Source organism: Branchiostoma lanceolatum, chromosome 5, assembly GCF_035083965.1.
Source record: "Branchiostoma lanceolatum isolate klBraLanc5 chromosome 5, klBraLanc5.hap2, whole genome shotgun sequence".
Classification (NCBI taxonomy): domain Eukaryota; kingdom Metazoa; phylum Chordata; class Leptocardii; order Amphioxiformes; family Branchiostomatidae; genus Branchiostoma; species Branchiostoma lanceolatum.
In genome coordinates, this window is record NC_089726.1 from 13,597,851 (window position 1) to 13,621,583 (window position 23,733).

Sequence of the window (23,733 nt, forward strand, 5' to 3'; positions counted from 1 at the left end):
TTTTGCATAATAAACTTTAATTCAAGGTAATATGAAAAGTGTAGACTAGCACCCAACATTACAGAAAGCCATCAAAAGTAATTTTCATACTTCAGCATCCCAATACATAAGCCACAGGACCTAATATCAGTGATAGAAGCCCTTAGCCAGTAAAAAGGCATGGAATTCTCTATATGACAGCACATTTTTGAGAGGACTGTGACAATACATCAACAATACCATCAGACTTGCTTGGGTAGGAAAATAAAACCTTTCCTACTAGTCAAGAAACTCAATAACAAACTGGAGACAGTAAAAAAGAAAGCCATCAATGATTCCAGACAGAGTGATGCCAGAGACGCATGGTTGTGAAATCACCAATGCAACTATACTGTTTACCTCCGAGGTCAGCGTGGTTTTCTTGCATTCTACTTTTTTCGTCACACACTAATTTTGGAAGACCTTCTCCCTGTTGTTATATCTATTGCTAGGGGTACCAAACCAGCATACATCTATAACATAAAAAGACACTACCTACTTGTGACTTGTTGAGGCCAAAGCCTTGTACATTGTGTGTTTCATCTTCAACTTTTCATTTTTGACTTTCAATTAAGTCAGACACCTTAGAAATGTTCTATTTATGATCAGAGCTGAATGATGGGCATCTCTTGGGAATAACATTTGAAAATACAAATTAGACAACAAAGACATTCTTGTACTGACAGAAGGACACACACTGAACACAAACAGTAATTATGGGATTGACCAGCTTCACAATGTATAACAGTTTGGCACCTTGCTATAAACCAAAAAGATAAATAGGAAAGAGGTGATATTCCCTCAGACAATTCAGAATCATAACAGTAACACAAATAACTACTATAGAAATCAATCCATTTCCAATATTCTGCCTTACTTAAAAAAACATGAGACTCTTGAAATTTTATTGTCTACCGTGCTGCATTCATTGCATGCCACACCCGCATCAAAAATACCATGCTATGATCAATAGGTCATTCCTCTTCAAAATACCACTCCAAACTGCCATGTATTTTATTCATGAAGTCCTGAAGAGGAAAAATAATCGATAAAAGAATGACCTTCTAGCACAATGGGCTGCCCATTGAATATGGCAATTTTCTTATTGAGTACAAAACAGGATACAACAGGCTGTGATATGTGTCTTTATCTATACTACTACAATGTTTCTACAAATACCAAATAGTGAAATACATAAATAATACAGCCATGTTCAATATGGGTAAAGTTCCAACTGGCAGAAACCCCAACATTGGAGATATGGGAGCCAAACAAGACCACAGTTATCTAACAACCAGCCTGCATTGTTCCATATCCGGAGTGTGATACCATTGCCAACATCATGGTCACATGACATGGACGAAATTCCTGTGAGTGTTAGTGTTTATCCCAGAGAGATCAGACTAGCTGGGTCAAACACATCAATCAGGCTGGCTATGCTACACACAAGACTTCTTGTCAAAGCCAAGAAGAATGAGAAAGTCAAACTGGCCTCTAAAACAATGTGGCAAGATTACAGTCTTCGTTTGACTACGTCAAGCTGTGAAACATGTCTATGTGGTTTACAAATATCATTTCATGCAAAACGACAGATAAGCTGCAAAAAAAAAAAAAAAAAGTTGTGCGAAGTTTCTGATTGCCTGAAAAATATATCAACGAACCAACTAATTCACTACTAGTGGTGTGGATCGGTCCGGCCGGACCAGTTCCGGACTTGTAAAACGTTTAGGTTCAAGTCCAAAAAAACCTAAACGTCTGGAAACAAGTCCGGACTTGAAAAAAAATTCTCTCACTCATACACTCCTTTTTGTTTTAAACCATCTTAAACCTTTCTTAAATCGTGAAATTTGCACTAGAAAAAAATATCAAAACATTGCTGTTTTTGTGTTTATAACTAAACTTTTGCGTTAATCACTGACTGTATATAATTCCGTATATATAGTTTTCAAATTACATGTAAAATATCTGCCAATATGCAATTTTACATGTAACACGAAAAAATATTCCAAAATTATTGTTCAGGTCCGGACTTTCAAGTCCGGACCTGAACCTAAACCTCTGGACTCGAGTCCGAACCTAAACCTAAACTCGGGTTTAGATCCACACCACTATTCACTACTATGGCCATCATTTTTGAAATTGCCCTTTTTCTTCTGCTGATGAACATTTTTTGCCATTGTTCAATTTCCTGATGGCTCCTGACAACAACATTCTACAGAGACATAAGTTATATCAATATACAACATCAAAAATATATCAATATCAAAACAAGGGCTTGTGCTGAATAGTTTTCAGCAAAACTGCCTGACTTCAGTGACACAGCAATGTTCATGCAAATTACAGGCCTTTTCACACGCTTTCACTAAATGCAAGTGTGTTGTTCCTTCTCATAACTTCAGAACTAACAACATTGCAGACTGTTCAGGATACAATGTCCACTGAAACATTCTACAGTTTTTATTGGTCATGGACAGTTTGAAAACCCACACCAAACTCCTTTCAAGCACACTGAGAAGCATTTGACAGAGTGTCACTTCTTGATAAATAGGGCTGCATCTAGTCATGCCCAGTGCAGTCTGTACAGGCCAAAAATAGTTTTTGTGCTAGTGTTCTATTGAACTGTAACCTATGTCCTGAATACTTACCCCACCAAATAGGACAGTATGGTAGTAATGTATGCTGACCCAAACAGCTACCCTGCCAAAGTGCTCTAACTGAACGACCTTATCACAACTAAAGATCTTCTGTCACTTGGTAGCAAACAATCTGCTGACCAGGATGTTGTGATCAAGATAGCAGCTTCTTACTACATTCACTATTATGTAGGGCAAATTGAGGAAATATGTTTTTGTGTCCTGGCCGGTACAATTTCCTAACACATATAGCTCATGATTTGACACCAAAAGATGTAGATAAAGACTCAAGTTTCTCATGAACTTAGGGCAGAGCCCGGTTGGTGAAAAGTAAACAAAACTCAGCCTTTGGTCAGGACAAAGTACATCATAGCCACAGAACAAACTTACAGTAATGAAAGTTTGCATCTTTCTTACTTACGAACCTAGATACAGAAAAATGGAAGCTATTTAGTATATATTGGTCTAACAATATCATGTATGATGAGCGCTATCTCAAAAAATTATTTGTTAGAGTTGATCGCAGCGTCGTTCCATAAATCATACACAGCATTCCTACTTTATTGGCGACCACTCCTACTCCCCTGACTTCTGAATTTAAACCTGAACTATATGATTTTGTTATCACAAACTTTGATGGAGAAATTCTAATGTACAGGGTGTTAATTGTGGGCCCAAGGGAGCATGTATACGTTCCAGAAACGTTCCAAAACAAAGATGTCTGCCCACTACCTGATGAGCATATATAACACAAGTTGTAGAAGAATAGTTTTTATGCTGAAATGTAAAATAAGAGCTTATTACAAGTACATAAGGTCTATACAATAATGCATAAACTTACCTGCGATGACCAGGTACCCAAGCTCCTCTCTTCACAGAGGAAGACCTGACAGGTCAGTGGAGGGAAAAACAAATTTCACTTCTGTCGATACACTCGTCTGCCAATACCCCTATATTGACCAAAATGTGACTAACTTGGACTTTCCAACAATATCAATAGTTCTTAGTTACACTATTGTATATACCTGGTGAGTTTCAGGTCCGTAGAAGGAACACAATACTCTTAAATGGCGTCACAATAAACATCCAAAATATAGTTTTCGATAACCTCCCCTTCTGTCATGGCGGCCATAGAATGTCGACGTTTCGGGGTTTCCCGCTTTGATTTTCAGGAGGTTTGCCTTATTACGCATGCGTACAACATTACATCATGGACTTTTTCTCACCTTTGACCTGAAAATGAGGTGAAAGGTCAGATGATCCCGTGAACGCATGCGCACAGCTTATGCCCCCTGCAGAGCGATGTTGTTGATGTCGACACACAGTCGTCTGTGGTTGGATTTCCGCTGGGCTTTCTTATCAAGAATTTTTGCAAGTTTCTGACGTCCGTTGGCAGTCGATTACCTTATCTATTGGTTAGATTTGTATCGTTAGATTGATGTTGTGTATATTTTCCATCTCTTCAACCGTCATAGCGATGCTCCGAGGAGAAATTTTGACATAGTTGGATCTTGTTTGCTGAAAACCTTACAATTTGGGTGTGGCTGTATCCGTCCTCAAACACGCCAACAATGTGACCAGGGGCCCCGCAGGGGTATTTCTTTCAGTCCTGTTGTCAAAAAATTATGTCCTGGTCGTTTTGTCATCCAAATCTTGTCCGCAGTTTCCCATATGTTCTTTATTCTAGCTGGCTTACATAGATTTGGGGTAATGAAGATCAAAGTACACAGTACTGCATTGATTTTTGAAGCGAGTTTGCCCGCGCTGGTTACTAGTACTTGCATTAGTGCATAGGGAATATTTGTCTCTTAGTACCCTGTAATTTTCCATGGATAACGCATTCAAATCACGTCTGTTGAATAGAAGGGCTGACAATGTAGTGCGGCTGGGGGCTTTCTCATGAAAATCCGATTACAATGCACATGAAAGGGTTTTTGGGTCATGAAAAGGTAGGCGGCTTTTGTTAGTATGGAGTTTGAATAATTTTATGGAGAATCAAGTTCAAACAAAAGCCCGCAGTATTTTTTATGTGTCGTACATAAGATAAAAGAAAGGCAGTGACAATTAAGGGTCTAAGACATGATTTGTATCAGATGCTTTTAATGGTGAATTGATATACAAATATATCTGAATATCGGGTTTGTCTCGAAAATTTCTCGTAGTAATCGTCTGTTTATTTTTATTTACTGACCATAAAGAACAAAGAAGATGGTGAGATGCTGTAGTGTATGATCAAGGATATTATATTCATATCCTATGTGAATTATAATGTCCTTGGTATGATGAACATTGCTCACTACCAATACAAAGCCATGTACAGAAAGTAAATAAAATTTATGTTTCTTGGTTTTGCAATGCAGCACTCTGAGCTTTTTAGATACATATATGAATAAGAATTATGTATCTTCATTGAAGATTACCATGCTGTTAACCTGCCTATACCTATGTCTAGTACTATACCCCACCGCAGCAGCACCACCTATCTCCATGGCACTCCAGGTGCTTCTGTTTAGCATGTTAGGAATGGAATGAATGTATTTCGTATGGCAAAATTAGATAAGAATGAATAAAGATTGTTGGGTGACAATTACATCGTTGAGGATGTAAATACACTCCCTGTACATCCACAATAAATCTGAAACAAGTATGTTGGTTGACTGGTAACATGTTCTGAAAAATACATCTACAGAGAGTCTGGCTCTGTGAGATGACTTGTACTAGCCATGACATTCGCTGCATCAAGGAGGTAACCTCCATCCATGACTGCATTAATATTCAGTTGCCTTCTACCTCAGATGTGTAGTCTACCTGCACATCAAAGTGAATGGCCTTTGTGTGAAGTCATTACATGTTTTTGAGCCATGGAGGTTCAAAAGAAAGCTCATTGTACCTTTTGCCTGAGCTGTCCTTTGTCATACCATTGGCCTGCCATAGCCTACCTGAAGGGACTGCCTTGTGCATATCTATGGAAGTGTCATAGAAAGGAAATTAATCGGTTGGTTCTGTGTAAAGAAAGTACTTGGTTTGTATGCTGCCATATAAAAGATACTCTAATGGTTTACTAATGTTCTGAAACAAAGATTGTGCCCAATGGGACCTAGATCTAGAAGAAGAATGTACATGCAATGCTAATGTGCTGTAAGTGCATTCAAGTTCACAGTGATTTAATTTTGCAGTAGGGAGAAAATGGAGTGTTCCTCATGATTTTTAGTTTGCAGTTAAAAGGAGGTAGTAGGCAGGCACAAGGCAGAATGATCATTTTCACGGTTCTTTTAAGTCCATGCTGGTGAAGAGGTTACTGCGAAAACCACAACCATTGAAGTTGAACCAACTAAAATACACTGACTGCATCTCTTCAAAGTCTGGTCGGGCCCTCCCAAAACTTTTCTTTGTCTTCTCAATTTGCTCACAGTATGTTGTTGCACACATCACATCTCCAGAACGTTTCGTTGCAAGTGTATGCCTATTGCTTTTTGAATTAGCATAAGCAACCAAGGATTCTTCCAATGCAGAATATGCACTCCGATCCGGCTAGCATCATTTCACACCAAAGAACCTCAGAATCTCTAGTAGTTGCTGACATTACAACTACATACACTATTACATGTGGATATTTATAAATATACAATTGACGTACACAAGATATGGCTGGTAGCTCACTATTTTTATTTACAGTATTTATTTATTGAATTTTCAGGCATCTGGGTGGCCCATTCAATTCAGGCACCAATTTGATTTTTAATGGGGCCCAGACTACAAAAAAACAGTAAAATCATCAGCTTCTATTCAAACCTGTAATAAGCCAATGGACATCAATACACTGTACTCTAAGAATATGAAATTTGGTTTGTCAAGTTGAACAGCTACACAATGAATTGCAGAGCTTTGTCTATGTTGATGAAGTCTAATCTTGCTTTATGCTAGTAGCTACTAAATAACTTTTGAACATTGCTAGAAATCTAAATCATGGTACAAACCAAGCAACATTCAATCCATCCTTTAAACAGCATTTCATACATCTGATGCCTCTCTCACTTGGCTCACGTAGAGTAGATCAAGCATAAGTGCCCTCTAGCGACTGTCTGGAGAGAGACATCTTCAGGCTGACTCGTTCTATTTTCAATCAAATTCATGCAAATGAACAGCACATGCTTTCATACTTTCTGTTTCACAAGTTTTCGCTATGTTGGAAGAAGTGATCACTTGATGTTTGACCAGTCATCAACGGTTGTGTTGACGTACCCGCACCATCCCCGATCCTGTGAAGTAGGCTGTCCCAAGGCACAAGGTGGTGTTCCAGAGAACCGCAGTAGGTTTACTGAGCAGTAATGTTACTTACAACAGATCTATTTCTATCAATTCAAGATGCCCCATTTTAAACAAAAATACAAATTTTTCTTGCTGAGTTGGTCACTCGGAGTTGTCCTCCGTCAGAAAGCTGTACACGTTATACTGGACTTCAGCCTCATCCAACTTGTCACACAAAGTTCGGAGAGTCGCCTTCTTCCCTGTCTTGTCTTTCCACGATTTGAACATTTCAACGATCTGCATGTCTCTGTCGTTTGGGTACTTAGTTCTCCACCGGTCTATGTCAGCTGTGGTGGCACCGAAACACTCCAAACCAACTGTCTTCCACCCGTGTGGCATGTTCCTGGCCAGTTTGGCTAGGTGCGCGTCCGTGATGGGGTTGGCGGGGGCTCGTCTCTTTACTGGGGGTTCATCTGGGTGTGGACATGAAAAACCGTTGAGTGTGATGTAATAGAATGTGAGACCAAAGAGAAATTTGATTTTAAACTTCCTTGGTGAGACTCTTTAACAATATCGTCTGGAAGATGATAAACGTTGCAAAGATTTTGCTGTTTTATTTTACTCACCATTTCCATTACTCCCGCTGCTGTCCTCGTCGCTATCCAGCCCATCCGTAGCTGGACCAGGATCAGAAGTTGTGGAAGTCCCTGCACGGACAGCAGCATCCCTGGTCCTCTTTCTCCCTGGCCCGTCAGTTCTGTACTGACGTCGACCGGCCAAGGGTTGAGAGGATCTTCCTGGTGCTGCTCAAAGTAACAAGAAAATGTAACCCATAAAAACACAGTTGTGAACATTCAACTTTAAAATCTAGTCCAGTGCCAGTGAGGCAAAACTCAAGGCGCGGTACAGTAGCGTCGCCTGTCGAGATCTGACTATATTGTCAAGGCACGCCAACAAAAGGGCAAACAAACCAACGCCATGTTAGAAGTTTATAACAAGCTTGCACTGAGCACACTTCATTACAGCAGTTCCAGAACTATCAGATGTTTTGGCAAGTTGTGGTCTGTGAGATATATGCATGGAATTGCCCTAAATGACACTAAATCTCACCGCTCGCTCTCTGGCGATGGGTTGCTCTGGTCTGCTCCTCTTGTGCCCTAACTTTTATCGCCCAGTCCTTGCGGTGTATGGTCTCCATCAGGACCGCGATGGGCTCCAGGTTAGTGGGGCTGACCTGCCCCATCCTCTCCATGTGACGGAAGATGTCCCCCACGCTGTACTTCTGCAGCTTGCCCGCGGGGATCCTGCCGTACAGCAGACCCTTCAGACTCCGCCGTTCGTCCTCCACAAGGTCCTCCTCAATCCTGACGAACAGCTGCTTATGAGGCACTGGTGTCCAGGAGCGGGGGTTGTGGGGGAAGTCTGTGGGGACTGCGTCTGTGGAGTACATGTCTGCAGCTTTCCGACTCATGGCTGAGGGAAACTGTTTCGATGTAAAGTCGGGAAGTCCCAGATTTACGTTACTGTACTAAGTTTAGTCACTGACAAACGCGGAAGTAAGGAAAGCAGGTGAAACTAAGGGTCATGTGATCGCACTTCGCACTCTCACCTCTGATCACGTGACAATGGTCAATATCTATATAGACTCGGAACACAGAATGCCATCAAGATTTTCAAAGACACATATACTTACAGTACTTAACGATAGATTTGTTTCATAGAATTTTCCTACTTTGAGGACTCTCATTTTGTTCAAGTTCGTCAGAAACGCTAAAGAAATGAACAGCGAACTCAGAAGACATTCATTCAAGTACTTTTAGGGTAGCTTTTTTACCACACAATAAAAAAAATCACAATATCTGGGATAAGCAGATAAAGAAAGTGTCTCTTATTGAAAGGAACATCGGCCTTGCTGATACTTTCGCAATCTAAGTGCCTGGCCCAGCATATCATCAAACCAGATATACGTCCACAACTGTTCTTAGACGGTAGATAAAAATGCCCAAAGTTGGATTCATTCCATATTGTCCAGGAAATAGCCGCAAAACATGTGTACACTTCTTCCGTAGTCTTCTCAGTCCGATTGTTATAGCGTCTAACCGGTAGTCTAACGTTATTGGTCCTCAGTGTCAGCCAGAGAAGGTGTAGTGAATTCTACTGCGGAGAGACGACAACTGTAAAGCTTAATGTTCGGAACTGATGATGTGATACGTAGTTACGAGTCTTATGACCAATGATTCTCAACGTTATAATGCACTCATATTGTCAAGTTCTGCCCGACTGATGTGGCAGTGACGGCCGTGATGTGGCAGGCCGGGAAGGTCGTGGCTAATTCCCCTTCACTAGTAAGCAACATTTGCACCTTTGAAATACGCATCCTTTTATATTTTTTTCAGTAACAACAGTTGTAGACCGTTCTGTATGTTCAATTTCAAGGGTCTTTTCATCGTCGTTATTCTCCGGATATAGATTGAGCTCCACGCCTCACTACAGAGTATGTGGGTCAAATGAATGTAAATATGTAACTTACGGCAAGACTTCTCCTAGCTGTACGCATGAGAAATGAAAATGAAACAAACGTCCAAACACGTTCATTTCCGACGATAAGATCAGTTATCGTTATCCTGAACCACCTGTCAAGACGTGGCGCCACGCCCTCTAATGCCCCAGGACACCTCATCACCATGGTTCCTCTGTAACAAAGGGCGTTACGCACTGTCAATGGTCGGGAACTCTGCGTGCAGGAAGGCACGGCACTCACAACTACTGATCACTCAAAACAACGGGCTTCTATTGACAAAATTTACAACTTGTACTGCTGGCAGTGGTTCAAGTTGAGATAGTGAAAGTTTAGAGGGACTGAGGAGGGTTTAGAAGTTGCGGAAGGCGGCTATGGTGCCTTACAGACGACAGGAGCGGACCCTAGTGCAGCACACCTGAGCCAAGGAGCGAACAACATGGCCGACAGGTACGTGTTAAAAAAATGAAACAAGACACCACTTGAAAGACTTGAAAAGTAGAACTACTACACTCATGTTACTTCGTACTTCGATAATCAACATGACGTTATTTGATCATGTCAAAAGTGGGAATAGTCAAGGGAAAGCCGCTGCTAAAGGTACATTGGGCCGTCTCCCAGTCGGATTAGGGCCTTATTTGTTTAATGCTTTGTCATGTCTACAGACTACACGTTACGTTACGATGTTTCGGTCGAAAAAAACACGAATATTTGCAGTTATGATTCCCATTTGCAGTTGATGACTGAGTAAGATACTGAACACAGAAAAACTATTAAAAAAAACGATTTGTTAAAATTTCCACAGAATTGAAAATGTAGGTCATGGGAGCAGGTGGCGGAAACAAAAATATCAACGGAGGTTTCCGTTTCTTACGCTCATTTCCATTCAGATACTTATCAATACGAAATAAAACGTGGTAACGGTTTCTTGTAACATTTTGCAATTTTAGCACTCCAAAAATATTGTGAGCTGCAAAGAGAGAATTTAATGTCTGCTAATTAAAAACTACAACTTTGAAGTGAGATGAACACGATTATGATTAGATTATTTCTGACTAAGACTAAGCATGAGAACTTGGGAATGTGTTTTTCTTATAATGTGTGAGCTATGTTTTAAAGCTGGTTCCAAAGGTGATATATTGGTACTCAAAAGGGAGGAAGGGATTGCAGATAAGTAACTTCCCTTTGTGTTCCACACACCCACCTGCATTCCACATGAGGAAAATCACAGCACTAAGGCGTCCTTTTATCACGTCAGAGCTCCTTTAGAATCTCCTTCGTTTGGGGCATACTTGACTTGCCATAACACACAATACTGATACATGTTCATTCATGTAAATCATGATGATCACATTGTGTCCTTCCAATTGTAAAGAGGTTATAAAAAGTTAGCCATGTCTTAAACATTTGTATCTTCTTTGCTTTCAGGATGTGACCAGTACAGTGAGACAACATCTTCTGGAAAGACCATTATGTACACCAGCCTTTATTCCCTCGACTACTAGCTCAGAATTTCTAACAGTTACCTCAGAGATTTGGGAGCTTCATAAGAGCCAGTTTTAGCTGTACGGTATGTGGTAGCCACCTTCTGGTGCTGGGACCTATGACTAGACTGAGTATGGGCGGCCTGTTCAGTCGTGCTCCGGAGCAGGATCCTGACTACGCCTGGAGGAGACAGAACGAGGAGGCATTGACCAACCCCCTGTACAAGTTTGTGAACCTGAAGCGGGAGGGAGAATTGTTAACGGTGTTTGAGAAGGAGGGAGAGGCTGGACTGAGGAGATACTGTAAGGAACAGTTGGAACCGTATTTGTACAATGGCGGAAATGGCAAAAGGATTGACAAAAAGGAGTTTGTCTTGTGGGAGGCACACCAGGCGGCAAAGGTGAGATATCATAACCAGATGGACTAGGCAAAAGTAAGAGTTAAAAAATGAGGGCCAAAAGGATAATTTGAAGAAACTTTTCATTTGACAACGTCAAGTTTTATTCAGCAGTTAAGCCGTGTTCTACCTCATCAATATTGACTTGAAAACCGCTTCACAAGGCTATTAATGAACCATTATCCACACTCAAAGGGCAATGATAAAGATGGCTAATATACAATAGGTTCATTGGGGTCAATAGTTATGATCTCAATATTTTGTTCTTGAAAGAAGGCTGCTTTTCAAAAACATTTGATTTATGATAACACTGTTATGCTCTTTCTGGAAGCACTCCATGCGAACAGAAATACTAAACCTCATACTAGTATGTGGTGTTGGTCATGGTTTGGTGAAAGTTTTCCCAAAACTACAGATTAGGTGTTGTTCAGGATTTTCTTATCCAATAGTAAACCGCCCACACAAAAGTCAAACAATCGGCTGTTGCCACTGCAGCTACTTTTGACTACAATATGTGTCTCCTTTGCAAGGAAAACAAGTAGATTAATGATATGTAGAGGACAACCTTTGGACAAACTGTTTGCAAAGAAACAAAACAAGTTGATTTTAAGTAATAAAACAAGGTAACAATGGTTAACCTATTGTCAGTTTAAACGCGTTACCACCAAATTTAAGTCTTGCACACGTTGCCTAACATCTAGATTATGAACAACAAAGCTCCTTTCATCTTGGCATTCATGACAAATACCATCTATTGGCATGCCTGAAGAACAGATACTGACATGTGTTACAATATAAAAACATGCCTATCAAACGATAGCAGCAATTTGTGTTGTATAATATGAAATGATCCGAACAAAACAAAAGCTGTGGATACAGAGAATGTAATCACTAGTAACTGTTATATCTAAGGCAGAGTACAAACAAAAGGATATCTAGGTCAATCATTTTCTATAGGGAGTTGCATGTACATGTTGATTATGGATGACTTCTAACCAGTGTGTTAATAGTAAACATTGTTGGCATATCTGAGTTGACAAAACTGTTGATGGTTAACAGGTGGTTGACAGGCCAGTGATGTTTTTTCCAACTAGTCTGAGGCTATTTTCTACACAGCTTACATCAATAAACTTGATGATAAATGTTTCTCACTGATAAGATAGTGCAAAGAATGATTTTATATTCAAAACATAGTATGCATTCATAAAAGAATGATGTTTCATGGAGTGAAATCTCTAAGTAGGCAAAAGGTTAAATCAAGTTGTAATGCTGACAGTCTCCTGAATACTAGGACAAAGCATGTTATAATAGTATGAACTCAAGAGGAAAATAAGAAAATACAAGCAAGGTTATGGACCCTGATCCTGTGGGAAAACAACTATCAAGGGAGATAATCATAGCTTGAATATTGTTATTATTCAAGAATCGTGTCACACCCAAGCAGACTGAATAAAGAAAAGAAAATACAATAAATTCGGAAATACAAGTAGTATTGGTTGTGCTGTCATGTCATCTACAAGCTTTTGATGGGTCAAATAGAACCAGATAGCATTGTTGCAATGTAAATTGGATGGGATGTGTTCCTGATCATAACTGATACCAAAAAAAGCTCCTAATACAGGGCTGTCTCCAGGACCCATCCCTCCGTCCCAAGAGGGAAATATGCTTGTTGGGAGGGACAAAAATTTCACCCCATTCATTAAACAAGAGCTTTTAAAAAAAGCTGGCGTTTCGGCTACGTTTATAAGTGTGAATTGTCTTTTCCCTTTACTTGAAGTAAAATCTGCCAGAGGAAGTCACTCAAGGGCTGTTCAGTCTATAAGAAAAATTGTCATTTTGGGAAATGAGTACTGTTTTAATAGAGAAAGGCAGATTGGGGAAAGCAATTTTGAAGTTACGTCACTTAACTTAAGTGCTTTTGAAAAAGCTGGTCTTGGCCTACAACTTGTACTTATTTGTAAAATGTATAATAGGCTCATTATAAAAGCTATCAATGTAATTATGTACATGGCACGCAATAAAACATAAAATTTGAAAAAGCACCATTGAATCATCAGCACTATGGTAATTAAGTGAAATAGAAGTTCATAACAGCTAAGGTTCTATCTAAAATGACTACCAAATGTCAAACAAATCAACAGCTACCTCATCCGTATTATTCTGGTTTCCGCATTTACAACATTTCTTCCTTATTTTCCTGGGTAATTTTGCTAAAATTCATGAAAATTCCCATAGTTTTGTGCCGAGGGGCGCCACTTTCCACGTCCGTGTTGTCTGAATGAAGTCGATACTGAACAATGGAGCATTTGCTACTGTAACAAAGAATCGCTGTTTTGCAAACAACATCAAGAGCCTCTGTTTACATCGGGGATAGAAGTTTAGTGGCGAGTGTTTTGCAAGAATCATCTTACAGCGCATAGGAGCCGCTGCACGGTATTTTCCATTACAATGAACAGAAAAATTCGAATGCCGGGTTTGGAATCTATGAAGTCCTGTTCATAAGACAAAGGCCTTGTATATATTAAATGAATATTTCAAAATAACAAATATAAAATATTTCTTTATTTATTAATGAAAAAAAATGATATTCATAAATATGATATTGATAGATTAATATAATATCAATATGTATTTTTGATATTCAATATCTAAAAAGAAAAAAAAATCCATGCACGGACACGAACCCGGATCTTCTGGGTCCGAGGTGCTTCGCGTTGCCAGATCGGCCAAGCTGCGGTACGTAACTAGTTGCTCTGGACGTGATGCTATAACCTCACTATATGGTATCATTTATGCCGATTTTTGGTCGTTTTCTTGACAAAATCATTTTTTTTCTTCTGCAATCTTGTGGAATAGATGTAATATGGTCATTTTTCAGGATATCAAAGTCCGAAACCACAATGCAATGATATTTCCGAACAGTTGTAGCAGTTACATGCGGTCGCCGTCCTGTGTCACATGCAAATCTAGCCTGCCAGCCTTTTCGTGCTCTCTTGCCATATAAGGCAACGGCTATACAAGGATTTGAGAACGTATTGCCATATAAGGTCTTATTGTGTGCGACACAGTGTTGAACCAAGCTTCCCTGGTCCTTGCTTGAAGGTAAAAGCCAGGACAATGCGTTCCGGCGCGCATGCGCCGAAACGCAAAAAATCATCTGAAATTCATGACACAAAACTGATGGCAATGTATTTTTGTATGCTTAAATCAACAGAATTAAGGGCTCCCAAACAATAAATGGGATGAAAAAAAATGCAAAGCTGAAGACAGCTCAGCCCTAATATCTGTGTGTTTGCAGGGATGTGCCTTTGTGGAGACTCGCAATGAGGAGGAAATACTGGATGACTGGAAGGAGGACAAGTTCAACAAGATCCACGACCATGAGGCATGCTGGGACCTGTACCAACGAGGCGGTGTTGGGGAGACAGCACTGCACCTGTGCTTCCTCAACAACACACACAACTTCACCAAGATCGGTCATGTGCTGCTGGACATGTACCCAAAGTTGGCACTGGATTACTACGAGGGAGAGGAGTACTATGGTGGGTGTGCATACATGTATTGTGTATTACAATCATTTTGAATACACTTCACATCAAATGGTTGGCAAAAGATGTAATGTTAACAGCTATTCTTGTATACGATGTACAAAAAATTTTACAGTGTAAAAATGAATGAGTGGGCTGGCTGGAGTTCTCGCTGACATTACAACTCACATTGCAAAGCCTTCCTACTTTATGAAAATCTAACTTTTTGCCATCAATACTGGTCAGACTAATACATCAGTGAATGTATTCCTGTGCAGGTGAGAGCTGTCTGCACATAGCAATTGTACATGATGCGCTGGACTCAGTCAAACTGCTTGTGGAAAACTGTGGAGCTGATGTGAACCTCCGCGCCACTGGACGCTTCTTCCTTCCCGAGGACCAAAAGAAACTAAACATCATGACAAAAGCTCTGATGACGACAGACTACAAGGGGTACGCGTACTACGGGGAGTACCCGCTGGCCTTCGCGGCCTGTTTTGAGTCCCATGAGATTTATGACTTTCTGCTGGAGAACGGGGCGGACCCAAACTTGCCAGACTCTTTTGGAAACACTGTGCTTCACATGCTGGTCGTTCACGACAAACCTGTGAGTGAACAATTTATATCAAGTCAAAGTCAATTTTCATTTGTTGTTGTACTTTCTATTTGCTTTCTTATTACTTTTCCCATGAAAGTGAATTAGATTTATAGACGTTGAATCATCACGAGACACTGTGCTTTTGTGCCGATGTTCTAATAAGATCTTTTTTTTTGTAATTCTCTCTCCGCCAGTCCATGTACAAGTATGCCATGAAACACCCCTCCAAACCAGCTGACCCCTACAGGAAGAACAAGGAGGACCTGACACCCCTCACACTGGCCTGTAAGATTGGGAGACCTGACATGTTCAACACTATCCTGGAGCTGGGCTCACAGGTCAGTAACAGTCTTTCCCAGACTAGTGCAAAGAGTGGGAAAATAGTGGGGGTGGGTATAGTGGAGATGGAAATGTTTTAACCCTAGAAGTGTCAAGGCTGATAATATTGGCCCTCCTTATACATTTCCCATACACATGTACGTGACACTAGGGTTAACATCCTTGGACAGGAATATATATCAATTATTCATATTATAACTTTTTGAATACATATGTACTGACAACCGTTATCCAAAATTCATGTTATAAATGGCCAGTTTACCCTGTAATCTTTCAGTACTGGCATATCTATCAATAATTTACATAAGAAAGGTAAAGAGACATTTCTTTTTCATGAATAGGCCTATACTCATCTTTAATGTAATGAAATAAATGTTAACTCTACTATATATTACAGCTAATAGTCATTCATATATAATAGTCATTCATATAAACCATTAACAGTTGTAACAGGTGCACATGTAAAAAGTGCAGATACATTTTGTACTGGAAACTCAACTAAATACGTGCCAAGCAACTTTACAATGGCTGTTGGTTATTGAACTTCAAACCATTGAAAGGCAAGGACAGTGACCAGGTTGTTTCTTGGTTGCCAGGCAACCATGTTCTTTTGTAATTAAGAACATACCTGAGGAAGTGGCTCTATTCAGCCAACTGGGTCAATGTTTGCCTACCTTCAGCATACATGTAGGTGAAGGCATGTTTCCCCTAAGTGTGAATGAAGCTTTGTATTGGTAGATCAAAGGCTTCTTTTATAGCAGAGTTAACAAGTCTACCTACAAAGAGACCTAGTTTTACTTGAGCAAAAGTCAGTGAATGAATTGTCAAATGAATGCTGTCAGCTTTATAATCTGGTGGACTGTTGCTTACAGAACATACAACGGTAGTATTGAAAATGAGATAAAAAATAAATCACACACCATTATGAATAATCACATTTGATGGACCAATACTGAATTTTAATGTCTGCCCATGTCTTTCTCAACATGAAGTGTAACAAAAGTGATTTTGCTATTCCACAGGAGTTTTGGTCCTACAGCAATTTCACCTGTTCTGCCTACCCACTGTTCTCTGTGGACTCTATCACTGCAGAGGGGGACATAGGTCAGTCAAACCGTACAACAACAACTTGAAACATCTACTAAAATATTAGTCATTCAGGAATTGAAGAATAATATCTTGATTCAATCCATACAACTTGATTACGATATGAAAATACCAGACGTTTCAGATGTCCATTGAACATCTTTCATCAGTGAAGTTTCGACGAAAATAAATGTTTACATAAGACTTTTCTGAACATAGCACAACCCTAGTGACATACTTATCAGACTGCTACATGTCACTAGCATCTACTGGTATAAAGTTACAAATGTCTGTTCCTCACTCTTATTTGTAGATCTTATGATCTGTTTGTGGTTGTCCAGGGTTCTGAATTTTCTATGGCTCTCAATTGCGGTGTACAATAAGTACGAAATGTCAGTTGAAACGTTTATGTCATGTTAATATGTGAACTGTGTCTGTAGACTGGAAGTCTGCCCTGATGATCCTCATTGAAGGACGGAGTGAGTGGACCCTTCCCATGCTGCAAGGAGGGGTCATAGGTCAGCTGTTGGAAGAGAAGTGGAAAGTCTTTGGCAGGGTAGGAGTTGACAAAATGTCTTTTATTTGTTTGTGATGAAAGATCTGTGATATGATTCTTATAAAAATCTATAGATGAATGTATTGTATCATGTACACTACTGTTAATTTCTGTCTTACTCACTCTGAGTTCTCTCTCTCATTGTCCCTGCAGAGAACGTTTGGTCTGCAGCTGCTGTGGCTGGTTCTCCACCTGGTGTTCCTCAGTACAGCCGTGTACCTCCGCCCTGACAGCCTGGAACTCATGACGGGCACCACAGCCGCAGATATAGTAAGGCAACTAGAAATAAACCACAGATATGACTGTAGTAATCTGATTATGAGTTTCATGGGTTGACAAACAGCCTTCTTCCACAGACATGATTATGATAACTGTAGGATAAGATACATGTTGTATTTGTCCTGTATCTTTCTGTCATAGATGAGATTTCAGCTGTAGATAAGTGATCTTTATATATATTACATCTCTAGCCTCCTATAAGTCTTCTAATGTTACCAGCTTTTAAAGGAGACTGATTCACAATTGCAGTGGCCTCTTCCCTCCTGTCCCAGTTGACATATTGATGGTTGTTAATCTCTCCGCAGGCACGTTACATCACAGAGATCCTGATTGTGATCAATGCTGTCGTCTTCCTACTACTAGAGGTGAATGAGATCAGGATGGTCGGTTTCATGGGACTGCTAAAAAACATTGTAAGTGCCATGTAAAATGTCATTTCCTGCAGGTCATTAGTACAGAGATTGTCATTCTATTCATATGTTAATATACCAATAAAATGGGTCTTTGATTAACATGCCATAGCATACTTAGATAATGGCCTATGAATGATCGTATGTTTCTTTTATCCTCAGTTAAATGTACCTGACAAAGTCCTGTTCTTAATCGGCTGTGTGTGTATTGTCCTGTGCATCCCTATGAGATTCACCAAGCTAGTGGAGGCAGAGGACTGGCTGTTGGGTATAGCTATAATTGGCAGCTGGTTCTACCTATTCTTCTACTGCAGGTAGGGACAACTTAAATAGATATGATAATGACTGTGTGTCTGTCACTATGCAGTGTTCTTCAAGGCTTTGGATGTGTGATTCTTTTGCTTGGTAGAATACAGAAATAAAAACATAGACTATGAAAGCCTTTTATTGAGCGCTAGGTTTGAAAAGGGATGACTGCTTTACCATTACATTATGAAGGCAGGAACCTACGAAGTCCAAAGTAAAAGCAAGTTCAGAGTGTACAATCTTTAAAAGGACTTCCATGAATAACTCTTTTTTCTTCATCTTGATTGAACAGGGGTTGGACCCTGACTGGTCCATTTGTGACCATGATCTACAAGATGATTTCTGGAGACATGGCGAGGTTTGGCATCATCTACTTCACCTTCATCATCACATTTGCTCCAGGTGAGAACAATCAACCAGTGTGATACAGATGTATGATAATGAGTATGTTTGTAGACAGGTATACTGTTTAGTGGGGAGGTTCTGAAGAAGAGACAGTGCTTTGGGAAAAAGAGTCAGGGATGAACCACCAGAACTCAAATCATGTATTTGTAGATGTGTCAGAAGACTTATTATGGGCTATTGATAAAGTTAAACACACATGTTATTGTTTAGGAAGCTTTTCCATCTTGCTGGCTTACTTGCTTGCTTCCATCTTAGTATCCACCAAAAGCAGCTAATTTGACTCAAAAAATTATAATGGCTTATTTTAGGCATTTATGCCTTCTGTGGAATCACAGTTCTATTTTGTTCCTTCCAGCATTCTGGATCATGTTCCGAGACAAGCCAACGGAAAAGTTTGACTCAGAGCTTGGGTCAGTGATGACTCTGTTCCAGATGACTTTGGGAGAATTTGATGTAAGTTTTTCAACCATTCTAACCTATCACCATTAATTGCTGAGAAATTGTTGATACAGCAGTAAACTGGGCTGTTTTATCTTGATGTAGGGAATTTATAGGCATGACTGTCTCACAAGAATGTTTTCAGCACTAAGGACAGGAACTGTTACACGAATATACAGTATGGGTGCAAAATTAAACTAAAACCGTGTAAAAATGTACAGATGTAAATTTTAAGTGGGCTAATGACTGATAGAAAACACAAAGGAAGGAAGCAGGGAAAGTTTGAGGCAATAATCCAAGCAGTTGCTGTCCATTTGACTGAAATGTTTTCCTCTATCCCGCAGTACCCGGTGTTTAACCTGGCAGAGTTCCCAGCTCTGGCCAAGCTGCTGTTTGTGGTGTTCATGCTGCTGGTGCCCATCATGCTCCTCAACATGCTCATCGCCATGATGTCCAACACTTTCCAGGAGGTCAGGGAAACAAACACACTCACATCACAATGTCACTCACAAGTTAGATATCAGTGTAACTTTTCAAGAAAAGATAGCAAATTAATACCTGATTGCTTCAAAGTTGATCATAACCAAAAAACAATGTATGATTTCTTTCCATGTGGCTTGAAAGATGTAATCTTAAGAAATATTTACCTCTAAAGAAAAATGATACAAGAAGTATGTTTGGAGAAGTAACACATCCTACCTTTTGTACTTCATCCAGGTAGTGGACAGGTCTGAGAGGGAGTGGAGAAGACAGGTATGCTATAATATTCAGAAATAATTTTTAATATCCTTGATGTTATTTCAACTTTTCTTTTGAAAATCAGAGCTCATAGCAAAGTTACAACAGAGCTAGTTGTACAGAACATAAAATCTGCTATCATCAGAAACCTCCATGTAATCAAAGTTAAGTCTAACAGTAGTCTTTTTGTTATCACATCTCATGTAACAGACTTAAAATGATGTTGAATTCTTCTATACTGACAATATAGTTCTTACTGTATCATCTGTATCCTTGTTGAAATTACAGAAAGCCAAGATCATCGTCTCTCTGGAGCGTTCCTTCTCCAAGTCGTCCCTGCAGCAGTTCCGTAAGGACTACTCCATCCAGCTGCGGGCGGACTCCGCGGTGCACCTGCCGGTGGAACCTGGTCCCCACGGGCTGCGGGCGCTCCTGGTCATCAAGGAGGAGGCCATGAGCAGGGCCAAGAAGAAGAGCGGGGTAGTGGCCAGCTGGAAGGTGAGCTTTGATATCATCATCAACATGGCAGTGGTCTCAGCAGGCCTGTCTATAGCAGCTTAGGACCGATACAAGAGACTGTGATGGCGTGGCCCCATTTGTCATAGGCTGTCAATTTTGATGTCATAGAATTTTCAAGCAGGCTGTGACAGATCCAGCTTCAGTCAATGCTCCAGAACAGACTTTTCTGTAAAACGAACAGCTGAATTTTGTGCTACACTGGCACAACTATCCCGAGAATGCCTTCAGTTTGCAATTCTCCAACAAAGGTTAAGGAGGAATGTGACCAGACCCTTACATGGTACAGGTGTGCACAATCAAGGACATTAATGGATACCTCTATTGGAATGTCAGACAGCCATGTATATCTTTTCCATCACTACTTCATTAACTTACATTGTAAAAGGAAGAATGAATTGACCAATGAGCCCCATTCTTTGTAAGAAACTTTTCAGCAAAATAAGAAACATCCACTTTTCGGAAAAGATCATAGGCATACTGACATTTTCATGTCCATTTCACTTTCTATTCAATATTCAGCATTGGTGTCTTAACTTCTGATATCTTTGCTAATCTCTGTTCCCTCTAATCTGCTTGCCATTTGACATCTTATGAAACGTAAGTATCTGGCATACTCCAAGAGTCCAAACTTTGTGATCTGCTGTATTGAAGATACATCTATTCTTCAACAGAAACTCAAGAACCTGGCTGTTAAATGGATAAAAAGCTCCAACAGTGCTCCAGGCCGGGTAGGAGTGTGTGGTGGAACTGTTGTGTCATTGCTGTGAGAGCATTCCCCCCCCCCTCCCTTTAAAAGAAACCACATATGGTTTTGAAATGATTGATAAAAAATGGAACCTTTTAACTAATAATTGATACCGGGTAATGCTTGAAATGATTGATAAAACCTTTTAACTAATAAATGTCTAATATACTAATGAAACTAAAAGTTACTGTTACATTATTTTGAATAATCTCATTTGCTTGAGTGATGCAGGGTTTTCCCCAGAAATGTGGAGTGTAGCGGTGCTGTTGGAGGGGGCATACCACAGTATGAAAATGTACATAATGTGTCAGCAAAATACTGTCCATATATTAGAGAAGAAACACCTTAAATTCAGCAGTATAGTAGAGCTGAGCTATTAGTGTAGCGGTGTGGTACTGTTATTCCACAGTCTGGGGAAAACCCTGAGTGATGAATTGGTCCTAATCTACTTGTTCAGTTCAATGAAGTGGTGTGTTACTTGGCTGGCAAGTACAACATCCAACCCTCCTCACTTACATCAGTGATGTAATCAGAACTGCTGCACCTTATTGAGAAGCCGTTAGATCTTATCTTAACCTTATCACTTGTATCACTTGTGATGAGTCATTTGCAACTAACACGCAAACACTGATCATCACCTTACTTTCCAATGTGTTTCTACAGGTGATCGGGAAGCATGCTCGTGACAAGCTCAGTCTACAAGCCCAGTCCTTACAGGACAACAAAGGCAAGAAGCCACAGGGTAAACAAAATGGCTTCTCCCTAAAAAACCTGGATGTTCAGCCTCACCTGCACGAGATAGTGGAGGATGCAGTGGAAGAGGAGGAGGAAAAGGAGGAGATGGAGAGAGACAAGAAGAATTCTGGAGGAGAGAGTCTGAATCTACAGACATTTAATGTGCAGGTGAACAGGAACAATGACCAGAGAGATGCTGTGAGCTGCAGTAGTGCGACCAGTCTGATTCAAGTGGAACCGGCAACAGAACCTCAGGCAGCTACCGTCACTGTTCTGAAAAAGGACAAGACGGAAAATAAAGCCACAGTTCAAGGACACGTCAACCCAGCTTTTGAAGCTGGAGAAAATGTTGAAGAGCCTTAAAAAGAGAACAATTCTCAGGAATAATAAAAGTGCAATAATAATGTAGACTGAATTTTGCACACAAAGTATAGACTAGGAGAATAAAAGTTTCAGGCAATAATTGTAATATGTAAATAAAGAATATGGAAGGTTGTAGTATTTTTGACGAGACCCACAACAACTGTGTCTTAATAAAGTGAATGATTTCAGGTGAAGGAAAATCTCTGTAACATACTAGGTTTTAACTTGGCCAGGGGTTTCTCAAATTATATATTTGAATTCATCAAGTTTATATGTTGCGAGCCTGCATTTTGATCAGGTGCAGGCATGGTGGGGCTGATCTAATCAGCTCTGACACTTTAAGGGTTATTAGCAAAAGGAATGAGATTACTGTAACAGATATGGTAAGTGATGGTAGCTCTAGACCAGGGAAATGATGTGCAGATTGGATTTTAACATAATATGTTGTTGAACTATTTGCAACATACTTTGGATGGGGTTTTGATAGATTGAGTGCCAGCGGCGAAACCCTACACGCTTATCATCTACTTTCACTGAAAGCTACTTTGACTCAAAGGAATTGACGACACTCAGATTGATAGATATTTCTGTAAGAAGTTCTTGTAATGACAAGTTGTATAGAAATTAAAGACATTATTACAATTATGCATCAATAAATAGTGATGGGGAAGGTATTTTTATTGTGCAGTAAAAGATTTGACTACACTGAATGTTATTGTCCTTTTTTTTAAAGTACATGTAATTATGAATGTTACTAAATTGCTGGCTAATATCTGGGATCTGATGTTAAAGTTCAGAATAGCCTTGGGTCTGCTTGTACATGCTGGCATTCTGTGATGTGACACAGATAAAGGCTGGCAGAGGGAGCAGAGACCTGCCTCAGACTCAGAGGATAGCTCTTATCTTGTCAGCATCAACCAAGTCTTCATCAATATCCTTATCGAACACCAAATGCACAAGTCAGTGACCCATTTGATATGAAGTCCAATAGTTGTAGACACATCACCAATGCTTTATGAAGATTGAGGAACACAAAGATACAACAGTGATAACATCTGTGAAGCAGTAGAACACCATGATTACCTACTAGAGACCAGCCATGCCATAGCTACTGTGGAGGAAGGTTTCTGGTCAAGAGGAGCACACACAGGTACATTGTAAGATCCATCAAGTTGGTGTCTGCAACACACTCATCATTTGGAACAAATGAAACACACAAGGCGTGTAGTACTGGCTCCCGGGTTTGTCCCTGGCTCCCGGGAATTGAACCCGGGCCGCCAGCTCACTAACCCAATGCACAAGGCTAAAAGGTATGGACCAGTAAGTGGCGCTTGAACCCCACTGTTACACAAATAAGGATGCTGCACATTTAAGTGCAAAAATCAATCTC

At 40.1% G+C, this 23,733-nt stretch overlaps 3 protein-coding genes and 1 long non-coding RNA gene across 12 annotated transcripts in view; 1 reads left to right on the top strand and 3 right to left on the bottom strand.

Annotated features, from left to right (window-relative positions):
- The window catches only part of LOC136435287 (inactive histone-lysine N-methyltransferase 2E-like), a 47,138-nt gene extending 43,330 nt beyond the window's left edge, over positions 1-3,808 (bottom strand). For 6 of the 8 annotated variants that reach the window (XM_066428621.1, XM_066428618.1, XM_066428624.1 and 3 more), the window contains exons 1-2: positions 3,677-3,805; positions 3,493-3,537 (exon numbers count right to left, since the gene is read on the bottom strand). The gene's annotated coding sequence lies outside the window, so the exon portion shown is untranslated. Of the gene's footprint in view, positions 1-3,492 lie in introns of all 8 variants that reach the window. The other 2 variants (XM_066428617.1, XM_066428622.1) reach the window with 2 other exon arrangements.
- A 3,151-nt stretch (positions 3,809-6,959) lies between these two features.
- LOC136435289 (uncharacterized) lies at positions 6,960-8,586 on the bottom strand. Its single transcript, XM_066428629.1, has 3 exons — positions 8,010-8,586; positions 7,526-7,702; positions 6,960-7,372 (listed from the first exon to the last, which is right to left on the bottom strand). Exons 1-3 carry the CDS (start codon positions 8,368-8,370, stop codon positions 7,062-7,064), a joined length of 849 nt encoding a protein of 282 aa, XP_066284726.1. The 5' UTR covers positions 8,371-8,586; the 3' UTR covers positions 6,960-7,061.
- Positions 8,587-9,521: 935 nt separating this feature from the next.
- On the top strand, positions 9,522-23,053 carry LOC136435291 (transient receptor potential cation channel subfamily V member 5-like). 2 transcript variants are annotated; one of them, XM_066428631.1, is made up of 17 exons: positions 9,522-9,867; positions 10,846-11,302; positions 14,598-14,841; positions 15,105-15,433; positions 15,619-15,762; positions 16,786-16,867; positions 17,290-17,405; positions 17,559-17,675; positions 17,990-18,097; positions 18,257-18,408; positions 18,693-18,802; positions 19,161-19,258; positions 19,588-19,713; positions 19,961-19,996; positions 20,270-20,479; positions 21,172-21,228; positions 21,909-23,053. In XM_066428631.1, exons 2-17 carry the CDS (start codon positions 11,021-11,023, stop codon positions 22,341-22,343), a joined length of 2,646 nt encoding a protein of 881 aa, XP_066284728.1. In that variant the 5' UTR covers positions 9,522-9,867; positions 10,846-11,020; the 3' UTR covers positions 22,344-23,053. The 2 variants fall into 2 exon arrangements, with proteins under 2 accessions (XP_066284728.1, XP_066284729.1); XM_066428632.1 differs by lacking the exon at positions 21,172-21,228 and having other exon boundaries at positions 9,525-9,867.
- LOC136435292 (uncharacterized) lies at positions 16,701-20,352 on the bottom strand. Its single transcript, XR_010755823.1, has 5 exons — positions 20,239-20,352; positions 19,943-19,973; positions 17,926-18,043; positions 17,529-17,684; positions 16,701-17,372 (listed from the first exon to the last, which is right to left on the bottom strand). It is a non-coding gene; the product is annotated as an uncharacterized lncRNA (long non-coding RNA).
- Positions 23,054-23,733: the final 680 nt, after the last annotated feature.